This window comes from Lagopus muta, chromosome 20, assembly GCF_023343835.1.
Source record: "Lagopus muta isolate bLagMut1 chromosome 20, bLagMut1 primary, whole genome shotgun sequence".
NCBI lineage: Eukaryota > Metazoa > Chordata > Aves > Galliformes > Phasianidae > Lagopus > Lagopus muta.
The window spans coordinates 430,502-442,830 of record NC_064452.1 but is presented as its reverse complement, the minus strand read 5'-3'; the positions used below and the strand labels follow the sequence as shown (position 1 = coordinate 442,830).

General features: G+C 59.6%; 1 protein-coding gene across 1 annotated transcript; it reads right to left on the bottom strand.

Moving 5' to 3' along the window:
* Positions 1-1,177: 1,177 nt before the first annotated feature.
* Positions 1,178-11,354, bottom strand: CCDC92B (coiled-coil domain containing 92B). Its single transcript, XM_048967301.1, has 4 exons — positions 11,288-11,354; positions 6,348-6,501; positions 4,030-4,077; positions 1,178-1,824 (listed from the first exon to the last, which is right to left on the bottom strand). The coding sequence occupies exons 1-4, from the start codon at positions 11,330-11,332 to the stop codon at positions 1,178-1,180; spliced, it is 894 nt and encodes a 297-aa protein (XP_048823258.1). The 5' UTR covers positions 11,333-11,354.
* Positions 11,355-12,329: the final 975 nt, after the last annotated feature.

Here is a 12,329-nt window from a genome sequence, read left to right as displayed (position 1 = left end):
TTACACGCCCTCCCCTTTCTAATGCTCAGGTTGGTCATGAACAACATGATTTTATCAGTAGCTTTACAATAAAAATGCGACACGCTCTGTGTATCAGGATTGTCTAGGAACGAGGGGGAGCGAGCTGTGCAAATCACAGCACAGGGACACACAGAGATGTTTTACCCTCTCTCACATTAAAAGAACATCGGGACGCGCTCTCAGCAAAAGCACTCAGAGCCTGGGCAGAGCAGCCCTGTCCCAAGGCTGGGAGGGGCTTCACCCACGAGATGCCAGGTTGTGCCTCACCCGCCGCCATGCAGTGTCCTTCTGGGAGCACGGCCAGATGCCACTGGGGCAGCACTGGTGGCGCGGGGGGCCCTGCCACCTGAGTTGGACACTTCTCCCATTGGGTGCCCATCACAGCCAAAGGGCAGCACGAAAGCTGCTCGCCTCCTGCAGAGCTGATCACACTCTGGGGTTTGATTTCACCATCTGGAGGGCTGGCTTGTGACTGTGACTGAGAGTCTCCTAAAAGCGTTGTAAGGTATAAACACCAAGCTACAAAAATAGAGACCTCTGGCTGCGTGGGCACTTTGCGGGCTGGAGGCAAGTGATGGTTCAGAGGAAGGGCGATGCTTTCCCAGGGGTTTGAACTGAGCGCGAGGGAGGTGGGCTCCAATAGTTCGGACACTGCAGGCAAAGCGTCATCTGCAGCCTTTGCCCCTGATGGGGCTGCGCTGTGGCCAGCTCTGCCCTGTGGGTGGCAGTGCACCAGATCCCGCTTTGCCAGTGGCTCGCTGACATGATTTTAGTCTGTGGTGAGAAAACAGCAGCCGGCTGTAGGTGCCAGTGAGGAACACGGCGCCGGCGCGCGGACACCCTGTGCGGGCGATGCGGGTCGCAGCCGCGCACCGGCGGGGAGCGGCGCCGGGTGCCGCAGACGGGCACCTTTCAGGCTGGGGGAGCCCTGCGGCAGCCTCGTCCCAGCCTCGTTCCCTCGGTGCCTCTCGGCACGCCTCGCACAGCGCTGCCCCAGCACGCTCTGCACGGCCCAGCCCTGCGGGCGCAGCGCGAGCTGAGAGCAGAGCGCCGCCTTCCCCCCCCTTCCCGGGGGACGGCGACGTCGGCTGCCGTTCGGCACGGTGCTCCAGGGTCAGCGCCTTCCCAGCCGCTCGGGCCGCGCCCGCCTCCATGCTTACTCCCGGGCGCGGGCACCGCGTGGCCCGGGCCCCGGCCGCTTGCCGGCCTCGCCCTTGGCTGGTCGAGCCCCGGCTACGGGCTCCTGCGGCGGCGGCTGGGGCAGCCGTTGCGCCCGGGGGGCCGCGGCAGCGCCCCGGGGCTCGGCGGGGGGCTCCAGCGGTGACTGGCGCTGCGGGGCGGGCGGCCGCGCCGCGTAGAGGAAGAGGGCCGGGTCGGGCATGGCGTCGTGCTCCTCGCGCGCGGGGTCCCCGGGCCGGGCGCCGACCCCGGCCGGGCGCCGCGGATGTACCCTGTGGCCGCGGCGCGGCGGCCCGGCCTCGGCCGGGGGCTGCACGGGGGTCGGCCGCCCGCCGCTGCGGGGGCCCGGCAGGCGCTGGGAGGTGGCGTGCAGCTGCAGGGAGAGGTAGGCGGCCGCTTCCGTCTGCTTCTGCAGCTCCGTGTCGAGGATGGTGACTCGGTGGCTGCGCCGCTTCAGCTCCTCCAGGAAGCGCCGCTCCTTGCTGCGGAGGCTGGAGCGCAGCGCGGCCACCAGAGTCTCCTTGTGCCGCAGCTCCTTGCGCAGCTCCAGGTTGTCCTTCTCCTTCTCCTGCAGCTGAGCCTCCATCGCTCGGCACTTCTCCTCCAGCTCCCGGTCCAGCGCGTCTGCGGGGAGGCAGCGGTTAGGGGAGCTTTGCTCCGTGAGCGGCGCGGCTCCCGGCACGGAGTGGCCGAGTGGGGTGTCGGTGTGTCCCAGCCGCGCCGTGGAGGGCGGCGTGCTTCTGGGAGTCGTGGTTCCAAAACCGCCCATGGGCTGCCCAAGCAGAGGCTCCCTCCCAGTGCACGCAGCCCCTCCCTGTCCCCCTCTGCATGGGGACGGTTTCAGGCTGGGAGAGAAGAGTAAATCCCGGCAGTACTGCCATCAGCCCAGCGCGTAGGGTGTTGCTGCCCTTGTGCCAAGAGACTGAAAAGCCAGATTAGAGGACAGAGAATGCTGATCTGGGATTACCGGGCAGTTGGGCCAGGCTCAGCTGAGCACCTCAGCATAAATGCGTGCACGTGTGTGGCTGTTTTTCTGGGGGTGCATACACACACGTATATGTATGGGCACACAGGAGCCCATATACCTGAAGCTATTTTCCCTGCTGCTGTCCTTGCTGAGTGTGCAGGAGGAATCTGAGTTCTTCTGCACAGGCGCTGCCAGCTGCAATGCGCTCCCCATGCTGCCTCCCTGCTCTGAACACCCGACCTGTTCGGCTTCTTTCTGCACTGCAGCAGTCACTGCCAGGCACAGGCCCTGGCAGGACATGTTTGAGCAGTGGTGCCGCAGCGAACAGCACTTCCCCACAGCTCCCAGCCAGGAGTGGGGACTGTGCCCTCCCTGCCCCAGACTTTCTGAGTCACCCAGCAACACCTGGAGATCAGTGATTTCACACAAGCCCTGCCTGTCACTCCTGCACACTCTGCACCGCCCTGCCTGGGCCGTGTGGGCTGTTCCATTGCAGCTCCTGCTGCCCGCAGGAGGATGGCACTGGCTCCCACCCATCTATCCCACCATCCTGTACATGCCAGTGTCCTCTGTGGAACATGAGCACGAGCTCAGCACCAGGCCAGGTGCCCACATTGGCCTGAGCCCCTGCCAAACCCCTGAGGGCCGGGTGCAGGGAGTTGTGGCTTCAGGCTGCCGCCTCTCAATGAAGAGTGTTCTTAGCTCTACGAGGAAAGACACTCTGTTGGTGTGGGGACTCCAGGGATGTGGCACCACGCGGCATTCCCTGCACTCCACCATCAGAGGTGCTGTGAAGCTGTGAGCAACGTGGGGCAGGGGGATGTGGTGGAAAGCGGCCACTCAAGCACAGCCGGAGGGGTGGATGCACAGCCCTGCACAGCACACAGCATGCCCAGGCGTGATCCCGCAGCTTGCAGAAAGCTCTGCCTGTTGTGATACACATTGCAACCGCTTTACAGCTTCGGCTCTTAAGTGCTTTCTGCGAGGCAAAATGTTTTATAATGAGATCTTAAGGGAGGAAGCTGCACACAGTAATTATTACATGAGTGGTATTTGAAGAGAGATCGTTTGGCGGCATCTTAATTTAGGCTGTTGCCCCATAAATGTAGCAAATGGGATTGTACTCTTTTGGAGCTGTTAAGGCAGCTTGATGGCAGCGCCCTGCGGGTGGTGCTCTGCAGGCGTTGGTCACTGCCAACACCGGGCAGGCAGGGAGAGAAGCCGAGCCCCCGGCACGCAGCCATGGCATCGTGCTGGGACGACCAAGGGATGGGGTCTGGCTTCAGGCCAGAGAGGAGGCGCAGCTGCTCCCACAGCATCCTCTGCTGGGCACGGCAGCTGGGCAATGCTGGGCCCGGACACGGGGGAGGGAAGGGATGAGGGCTCGGTGCCACGCAGCTCGCTGTCCTCCCGTCTGCAGCCTGCAGCCGTGCTGAGTGCGCCAGGACTCTTCTGCCCCTTTTTTTGGATCGCAAGGAGTTTTTTTCATGGGATGTAGTGTTATATAACGTCACTGGAAGAGATTCCGAATTGACCTCCGAATGCCCAGGACAGCGCACAGGGGTTTGGGGCTCACTGACTGTCTGTGTTTGCTTTCTCCCGGGGCTCAGAGGTCTGCAAGCTTTGAGTCGCTCCCCGGGGATCTGCAGTGCCCCTGCGGGCTCTGTGTAAACGGATTAGCAAAGCAAACCCGAGGAATGCTTGCTTTCATACGCAAACCCTCACTGGGGCATCGGCACTCAGGGCGTCCTATCCGAGCACAGAGCCCCAGCGATCCTTCAGACCGGAGTCCGCGTCCGCCCGCTGGGCCCCCACACCCCTCGGAGCACTGCGGCGGCCCCGCGCACACTTACTGCTCTCACCTTGCTGGCGGGCCTCCAGCTCCTTCATCTCCAGGTCGTGGGTCAGCTCTGGAAGAGAAACCAGACGGCGGTGAGAAGCGGCGCAGCGCTGCTCCTCTGCCCCCGCGAGCGGCCGCGGAGCGGCAATGCGGGCAGCAGCGCCGGGCGGCGCTCCGTGCTGGGACTGCTCTGCAGCTCTTACCTGCTGAACCATTTTCGGCGCTTTAAACCAGGACGAGAACGGAGCAATGGACTGAAAATAGACCAAAGCTAAACTGCCGCCTGAAGTGTTTCATCATTTACTGTCCGCAGAGTGATCTCTGCCTCTGTGCGTGGTGCAAGCAGACCCACAGCAACCACAGCCCCACGGACCCCACATAATTTCTCAGCGAATATCACAGACCACCAAACCACCAGCAAACGGGAGGAGCGGAGGGACAGCAGCATTCGGTCACGCTGGAGCTTTTTGTTTTCTGAGTATGAATTTAAACGGTTAATCTCTGCCCTACATTTTTCTTTTAATCTGCCTTCGTGTTGACTCTAATCCCCATCACCGCCGCCCTGAAACGGAGCTCTTGGCTGAGGCTGCTCTGCTGTCTCTCTTGGAAAACAAATCTGTGGTGAGAATGCAGAGTAACGGAGAATGTAATGCAATTTCTGGAAAGCTTTCAGCACTCCTGCCTGCCCCACGGAAAATCAATGGCAGCTGTGTTATTTTACTGAAGTTAAAATAATGGGTTCGGAGTCTCAGAGAGATTCCAAATGAAACCTAAAGCCATCTCCTGCTGGAAAAGATGTTGCTGCCTGCACAGTGATGCTCAGGACAGGGTCTCCACTTGTGTGCTGGGGTCCCGGTGCCTTGGAAACCCTCCCTGTGTCGTTCTCACGGCTGGCCCCACATGTGCTCCCCTTCCTATGGGTGGGTCAGGCTCCTGTGTCTCCACTGGTGCTGCGGCCACATGCAGCATTTGCTGTGATGCCCTCTCTGCACCATGTGGCTCCAGCAGAGGCCATTGCTGGGCCCCGCAGTGCAGATCCCCAAAGCCCAGCTCCACCTGGATCCCTCACTGCCACCACGGCCCCTCCGGGCAGCACAGCTCTCCTTCTGCTGCTCTGCTAACGCTGGGAATGTGCTAATTATTGCCACAGCAGCTGAGCTCATCTTCCAGTAAAAGGAGAAACAGAGGAGTCTGAAAGGATCTATTGCTATTTCTGCTGTGTTTATACTTTGCAAATAAAATGGGAGTGGGAGGGGAGCCAGCACTGCTGTAACGCAAGGGTCCTTCCAGCAGATGAATCACTCTACGCTGCGCTTTGCTGCGTTTATCTTCCTGCAAAGCCTCCAACCGAGGATGTTGCACTGTGGGGCTTTACTGGGGTCGGCTTCCCCTGACCCCATGGTGCAGCTGTGGGATTGCTATCCCACTGTCCTGTGCTGGCAGTGCAGCAGAGGGCTCAGTGGATGCTGCAGTCCCTCCCCAGCTGTCGGCTCTCCTTTGGTGCACAGCTGTGAAGCAGAGCTGCAGGAGGACAGGTACTGCTGGTGGTGAGGCCACTGAGACACCAAGGTCATGATGCAAAAACCCAAGGTCACAGCAGCACATCCAGGTGTAGCAGTGAGCTACATGCCTGGACCGGGCAGGAAAGTGCTGACTGACCCATCTTCCTCCCTCGTGCAAATGAATAGCAGGCAGTGGCACTGCAAATACATCCAAAGTCACCTCGGAGCTACATAAGAGCTTGGACCCATCATGCCCTGCAGATGCAGAGCCATGTGCCTCAGGGATGGGGCACAGTGTTTGTTGCAAGCAGCAAACGGGACAGAGCCATTGCTGCCAGTGCAGCTCAGAACCTCCCTGCATGATTTATGCCTGAGGGTCCTCTGGCCTCACGTATGTGGAGAGGCACTGATGGAGCTATTAAAACAATGAAACGGAACAGCAAAAGCTCAGAAAGGATGGGCGGGAATAGGCAATTTTAGAAATGCCCTCATGTCTCTGTTTCCCAGGAATCAGTGATTAGGAGCTGGAAGACAATGAGTAATTGGCCAGGCTGAATTACTGACGAGAGCCACTGGGGTGGATTCCTGGGGCTGGCAGGAGGATGGAGGGGAACTGCCCCAACCCAGGAACCCACGTTCCTCCAGTTCTGAGAGGGACCCACAGCACAGTCCCATGCCCGCTCACCCCATCGTTGGTGGAGTTCAGCCATTTTCCTTCCCTTGGGCAAATGGCATCTGGGAGAAAGGGGGAACCAGTTCTGTGTTTTAATAATAGGACTGTCTTTGAGGGCAGGATGGGCTGTGCTGGGCTCCCTGTGCCACAGTGCCCAGTGCTCACCTGAGCAGTGCTTCTGCAGGCGGAGGATCTCCAGGTGCAGGCCGTGGAGCAGCTCCATCTGCTCCTTCTTCAGGAAGGCGATGTGCCTCTGCACACTCTGGATCTGGTGCTCCAGGGACACAGTCTCCATCGCAACCGAATCTGCAGCCCACGCCTAAGGTAGAAGAGAGGGCCCACAGTCAGAGCACAGCTCGGTGGGTCACCCCAGCAGCACGAGCCCCATGTCCTGTGGGACACAGAGCCCTGGGCTCTGCAACCTGTGCTCCACACGGACGTGGCTGCAGGGCAGCAGCTTTGCACATGCAGCCCCGCAAGACAGCACCCACGCTTCTGTTTGGTCTCACTGCCTCTTGTTGCAGGCTTGGGCTGAGAGCCCCAGCACTGTGAAAACAGAAAATGCACCATACAAACCCTTCTATTGAATGGGCTCATTTCTGTTTTAAGTTTGGCCTTAGGAAATCTGCCTCATCACTGAGCAGAGATACACCTGGGGCAGGATCACCCCTAGGAACCACACAGCGGTGATTTCAGTTGCTCAGTGAGCCCCACATTGCAAAGCAGCGACTGCAGAACAAGATCCAGTGCACGAAAAATACAGTATGGTCTGTCCAACCCGATCAGCATTACATGGCAGGAGCTCAGCGCTGCCTCACGCTGGGAGGGTCGGCGCCGGGGCATGGAGTTCAGCAGCATGCAATGCTGTGCGCTGCCTACCCGCATGGGGAGGGAAAAATGAACCTCTGAAGGACCCTCAGATCTTGGAAATATCCCTGTGCCATGCACCAAGCTCAGGAAGGAACCTACAGCAACCCACTGCAGAGGTCAGTATGAGTTTTGCCAGCAAAGCCACAGCACAGCACGCACTGTCCTGCTGCTGGGAAGCCAATCCACATTCGTTTGCTTCTGATTTTCCATTCCTTTCCACAGAAACTTCAGAAGTAAGCAAATGTTCAGCTTGTGTTTACAGCATGCCCAGCCCTTTAATGCAAGACATTTTAAGGTAATTCCTACACCCTATATCAAATCAAACTGCATTTAAGCTTGACTCCAAAGTAAGCAATTTTGGCAGCAGCTCTGGCTCAAAGCTTTATTCTTGCTAAGGCATCTACACATATGTGAAAACCTTGAAACCGGGGCTCCACATACTCTGCCTTGCACAAGGAGGAGGGGATGCATTCAGGCCCCAGTGCCCGTGCACTTGGGGCTCATTCCTGCTGTGGCCATTGCCCCACTGCAGCCCCAGCTCTGGGCCACTGCAGGACCCGTCCCGCAATGGATTCAGGTGCTCTGCTGGCACATCCTGCACAGCTACAGCCACTGTGACAGACAGGGAGAATTTTTAGCCCCCTCCTTCCAGCCCCCATACACTGTGCTCCCGGGGTGCTGCACGGCGGGGGAGGCTCTGCCCGTGGGGGTGCTGTGCGTCCTGCAGGCACGTGGCGCAGCTCGCAGCCTGGCTGGGCTTTCCGCTCAGGTGCTGCTGCTCCACCTGCTGCTGCGGTGCTGCAGCAAAGCCCCCAGCCGGGGGGCGGATGGGGCATGGGCAAGGCGTCCGGAGCCAGCCGGGGCGGTGCAGGAGTTCCCCGTTGCCCGCAGCCCAGGAGCACACCTCGTGGCAGCAGCACGTCCTCCCCCCGCCCTGAGGGTGGGGAGGGGCTGCGGGAGGGCCAGGCTCGGCTTTGGAGCAGCTCCTTTGTGGAAGTGGTGGGACCTCATCTCCGAGTGGTTAGAAAGTAGGTTGGGCAGAGCCCCGGAGGACACGCGCTGCTATTTTCAAGGGCTTTGTTCTATCTGCTCGAGCTGTTCTCGGTAGAAATGGCTGGAGTTCTGCCACTGAACTTTCCCTCTCCTCCTTTAAGTGGAGAATTATCCTTTTCATAGCAATGATTTTTTTTCTCCTTAAAATCAATAGTTAAGTAATAAGTTGATTAAAAAAAAAAAGTTTTTGGGAGTTAAGGTCTGCTTTGTCTGGTTTGGAAGACAAAAGATCTGTGTAGTTGACCTGTGTGTTTAAAAACAAAACCGAACAAACATAAAAACCCAAACAAAAACCAAACCGTGGTTTGTCTCTGTGGGTCCCAAGCTCCTCATTCCATGAGGCTGATTTTTGCACCCACAGAGCCTTGGGCAGGGCTCTCCTGGCAGCATGCGTGCTGCTCTTCTGATGGCTGAGAGGAGTTGTGGGGCCGCAGTGGGGCATGTGCACATGGAAGCCTCGACACCTCTGTGACAGGTAACGATGTGAGAGCCACTCACTGTTAACGACGTCATGGAGTCTCAACAGCATCTGGAAGCTGTTTGAGCATTTCTAATGTTATCAGAAGGGAACGAATGAGCTATTGCCTTGCTGGAGTTATCTGCACACATTACCCTAAAGAATTTCCAAACCCAATTCTCAGCAACCATTATTTTCCCTTCATTGCTTTTGAAGTTGAGCGAAGATTGCAACGGCGTTTTGAGCATTCAGTTTGAAGCACTTCCTATGGTCACTGCACACAGCAAAATCACTTGGGAGCTAATGAGGATGATGTGCTGCTGGCTTAATGACACTTCGTGGAGCCATCGCACCTTCCAGCCAGCACTGCCCACGCTCCTGTGTTGACGGCTTCACAGCCCCCAGCAGGTGCTGCAGAGCGGCTCCCACATGCTGGAGCAGGGCAGGAGTCAGGGCAAGTGAGTGCTGCTGCCCTGGCGGATGGCACCGGTCTGCACCGAGCAGCAGAGGGGCTGGAAGTGGTCCTGCTACCGCCCCTCCCTCACCACTGTGGCTGTGACTTTGCCTTTCCAGACTCTGAGTTGGCACCACGAGTGGTGGTGGAAGACTGCACAGAACCATGTACTGCGTGGCCCTGGGGAGATGAGTGAGAGCCTGCAGCTTCGGGAGGTGATGTCATGCGGCATAAAAGCCAAGGGTAAGTGATACTCCCCTTTGGTTTGAAGGATGCTCTATGCCCTTGTTGCTTGTAGCTGCACATGTGCACAGAGGGCCAGGAAGGAGGCAGCAGCCCACTGAGGGTGGCTTGTGCCCCTCCCAGAGGGGACACCTGCAGCCCAAGCTGTCCCCTCCCTGCAGCTCTGTCTGCATTGCTGTTCTGCTGCAGGCGTCAGCTCCACTCATGCCTGGGACTGCACCAAAAACAATTTGCCACCTGATCTGCATAGAAGAAGGCTGCGCTGGGAGGGCAGTTCTCAGCAGCACAGGCTGTGCCTATCTGCCCTAACACAGCCTCGTGGGGTTAGGGCTGGCGGTGCTTTTCAGACAGCACCTGGATGCACAAAGGGCCCTCCTCAGCCCTGGCGCTCCTGGGTTTTGCAGCACCTCAGGGTGCTGGGTGCCATGTGAGATGTGCTGCACATTAGCATCACCAGACATCCCAAGGACTTCATTCCATCACAGACCGGCTTCCAGGAACGAGCGGCCCCTGCTGCCCCACAAAGCTTTGAGCATAGGACTCCCAGTCTCCTCCTTGGAGACACAGAGAGCCTTCTGCAAGGCATTTGGGATCTGACACTTAGCGTTAAAAATGACTTAAGCACCCGGTGAGTTACGGGAGGTTTCTGAATTGCTCTTGCACTCTGGCTCACATGAACTTGCAAAAGAGAAGGACTGGAGCAACTTCCTGCAGTAACTTTAGTTTAGTTACAGGTCTGCAGACTTGCTTCCAAGGCAAAACAGTACAGAAGTCTGTTAACTGGGATCCCAGAACTTTGACCTAAGGAAACAGCCTTGGTTCCTGATGGTGCATTTCAAAGGCTGATGTGTACGTACTGCATGTCTGCACATCCCAGCACAAAAACTGTCATACCAAGACCCAGCCCCTATTCACATCATCACTTGGCCAGTTACCTCAGGAGTAAGAGGGCATAAACAAGGTTTGCAGGAACAGGTCGATAATTCCTCCAGCCGTGGTTCCCCTCACCATCACATGAAAACAGACTCAGGAACAAACACTGATACATATCAGAAATTCATTCCATTCCTCTTTATGACTGCAAAGAGTTTGAGCGCGTTGAACTTTGCAGCAGTGTCATGAAGCAAGTACGTCTTTAAATGTAAGGAATGCATGGCAAAGGGAAGATGGGAGCTTGAGAAGGTCACACAGGCAGTGACGGCGCCAGGAATAGAAACTAGAGGTGAAATCCCAGCCTTGGGAAAGTCAGCGGGAGCCTTCCTTGATCTGAGCAGAGCAGAATTACACTCAGCGTCCTGTTTGCTATTCATTATCTAACAGTATCTATTCAGAGATAAAATCAATAGGAGGAACGTTGATTATAAATTATTGTGCTTTCCAGCAATTCCTTGCACACCGCTGCCGGTCCGACAGCCAAAGCTGAGGGTGTCTCTGGCTGGCAGACGGCGGCGGTCAGGCCGTGCTCTGCCGGTGCCCGCAGGGAAGGAGCCGCGGCCGGGGCTCAGCTCGGGGCAGCGCGCGGCCCTGAATCAGCGCTGGGAGTCGATCACGACCTGAAGCGGGCGATCCCTGCTGCGCGATCCCGCACTTGGGGAATTTCGCAGCAGCGCCCTGGGGCCCTCGAGTCCTCCCGCGGCCTTAACCCTGTGGAGGGGGCCGACCCCGGCGGCGCTTCGGACTGCTTTTCTGCGGCAGTCGCCCGCGGAAGGAGCGACGCGACGGACGGCCTCGCTCGGGGCGCAGCAACTTCTAGAACGGACGCGGAGCGGGCAGCGGGCAACTTCGGGAGGAGGAGTTCCCCCCGCAGCCCCCGCCGGGACGCCCCTCCTCGCTCCGCAGCCCGGTGCCGCCCGTTCCCCCGGTGCCGCCGCCCCGCTCCGGAGCTCGATGCCCGCCGCGCTCGGCCGGCCGCCGCCCGCCCTCCCGTCGGCTCCGAGCTGCGCGGGAGCGGATCTCGCCGAGCCCCGGCCGCAGCAGTACCGCCCGCGGGCAGCGCCCGGCCCCCGCCCCGCCGCCGCGCCGCGTTACCTGGGGGGAGCGCCGGGGCCCCGCGGGGCGCCCGCTGGGCGTCATGGGGCGGCCGAGCCGGGCCGGGCCGGGGCCGGGGCCGGGGCCGCGCCGGGCTCCCGCGCCGCCCGCGCTGCCTGCGGCGGCCCCGCCTCGCCCGGCCCGGCCCGGCCCCGCCGCCCGCCGGCAGCCGCGCCGTAAACAGGCGGCAACGTGACCGGAACTGGGGAGCTCCGCCGGGGCGCCGCGCCGGGCCGCCGTCGGGAAGGGCCGGGCCGAGTCGAACCTCTCGGCGCCGAACCGAACCGAGCCGCACCGGGCCGCGCAGCTCCGTGCCGCGCCAGGCGCCCGCGGGGCAAGGCGGCTCCGGCAGCAGCGGGGCGCGGCGAGGCCTCTCGGGGGCCGGCCCGGCTGCGGGGCATCCCCTGCGCGCCCCGGGCCCCGCGGGCTCCGCTCCCCGCTTCCCAGCTGCGCTCCGCTCCCGTCGCCGCTGTCCGCGGTGCTGACGGCGCCCGCCCGCCCCCGCCCGGTCCCTGCGCGCCCCTGCCTCTGCCCCGCGCCTTCTGCGGGGACCCCCGGCACGAATGCGCCCTGCAGCAGCTGCCCGCTCCCCGCAGTCCCTCCCGCACGGCTCGGAGCCCACGGAGCCGTTTCGCAGCAGGCCAGGAGCCCAGGAGGAAAACCTGCGGTGTTTGTGCTTCCCCTGACTTGTTAGTGTTAATACAATTCAAGATGTGTGTGGGGTAGCGGTGGCTTCAGTAAGGAAACTGGTAGGGAGACACTGTCAAAAAAGAGCTTTCTTGACTCTGTGGTCAGAGGGATGATGTGAAAAGGTTTACTCATATGGTTGGTAATTCTTCACGCCCTTTCATTTGTGTCATCCCGAGCAGCTGGGGCTCCACTTGTGAAGATAACTGCATTCATTGTGTCTCTCTTACAGCAGGGGAAGCTGAAATGTGGCCTGTTCCATGTCACATGGCACTGTAAGAATAGAGAAATGGTAGAGTCCTCCCATCAGCTGACAGCCTGCTGATCTGCTCCCTGCTCTGAAAGCTGCTGCAGA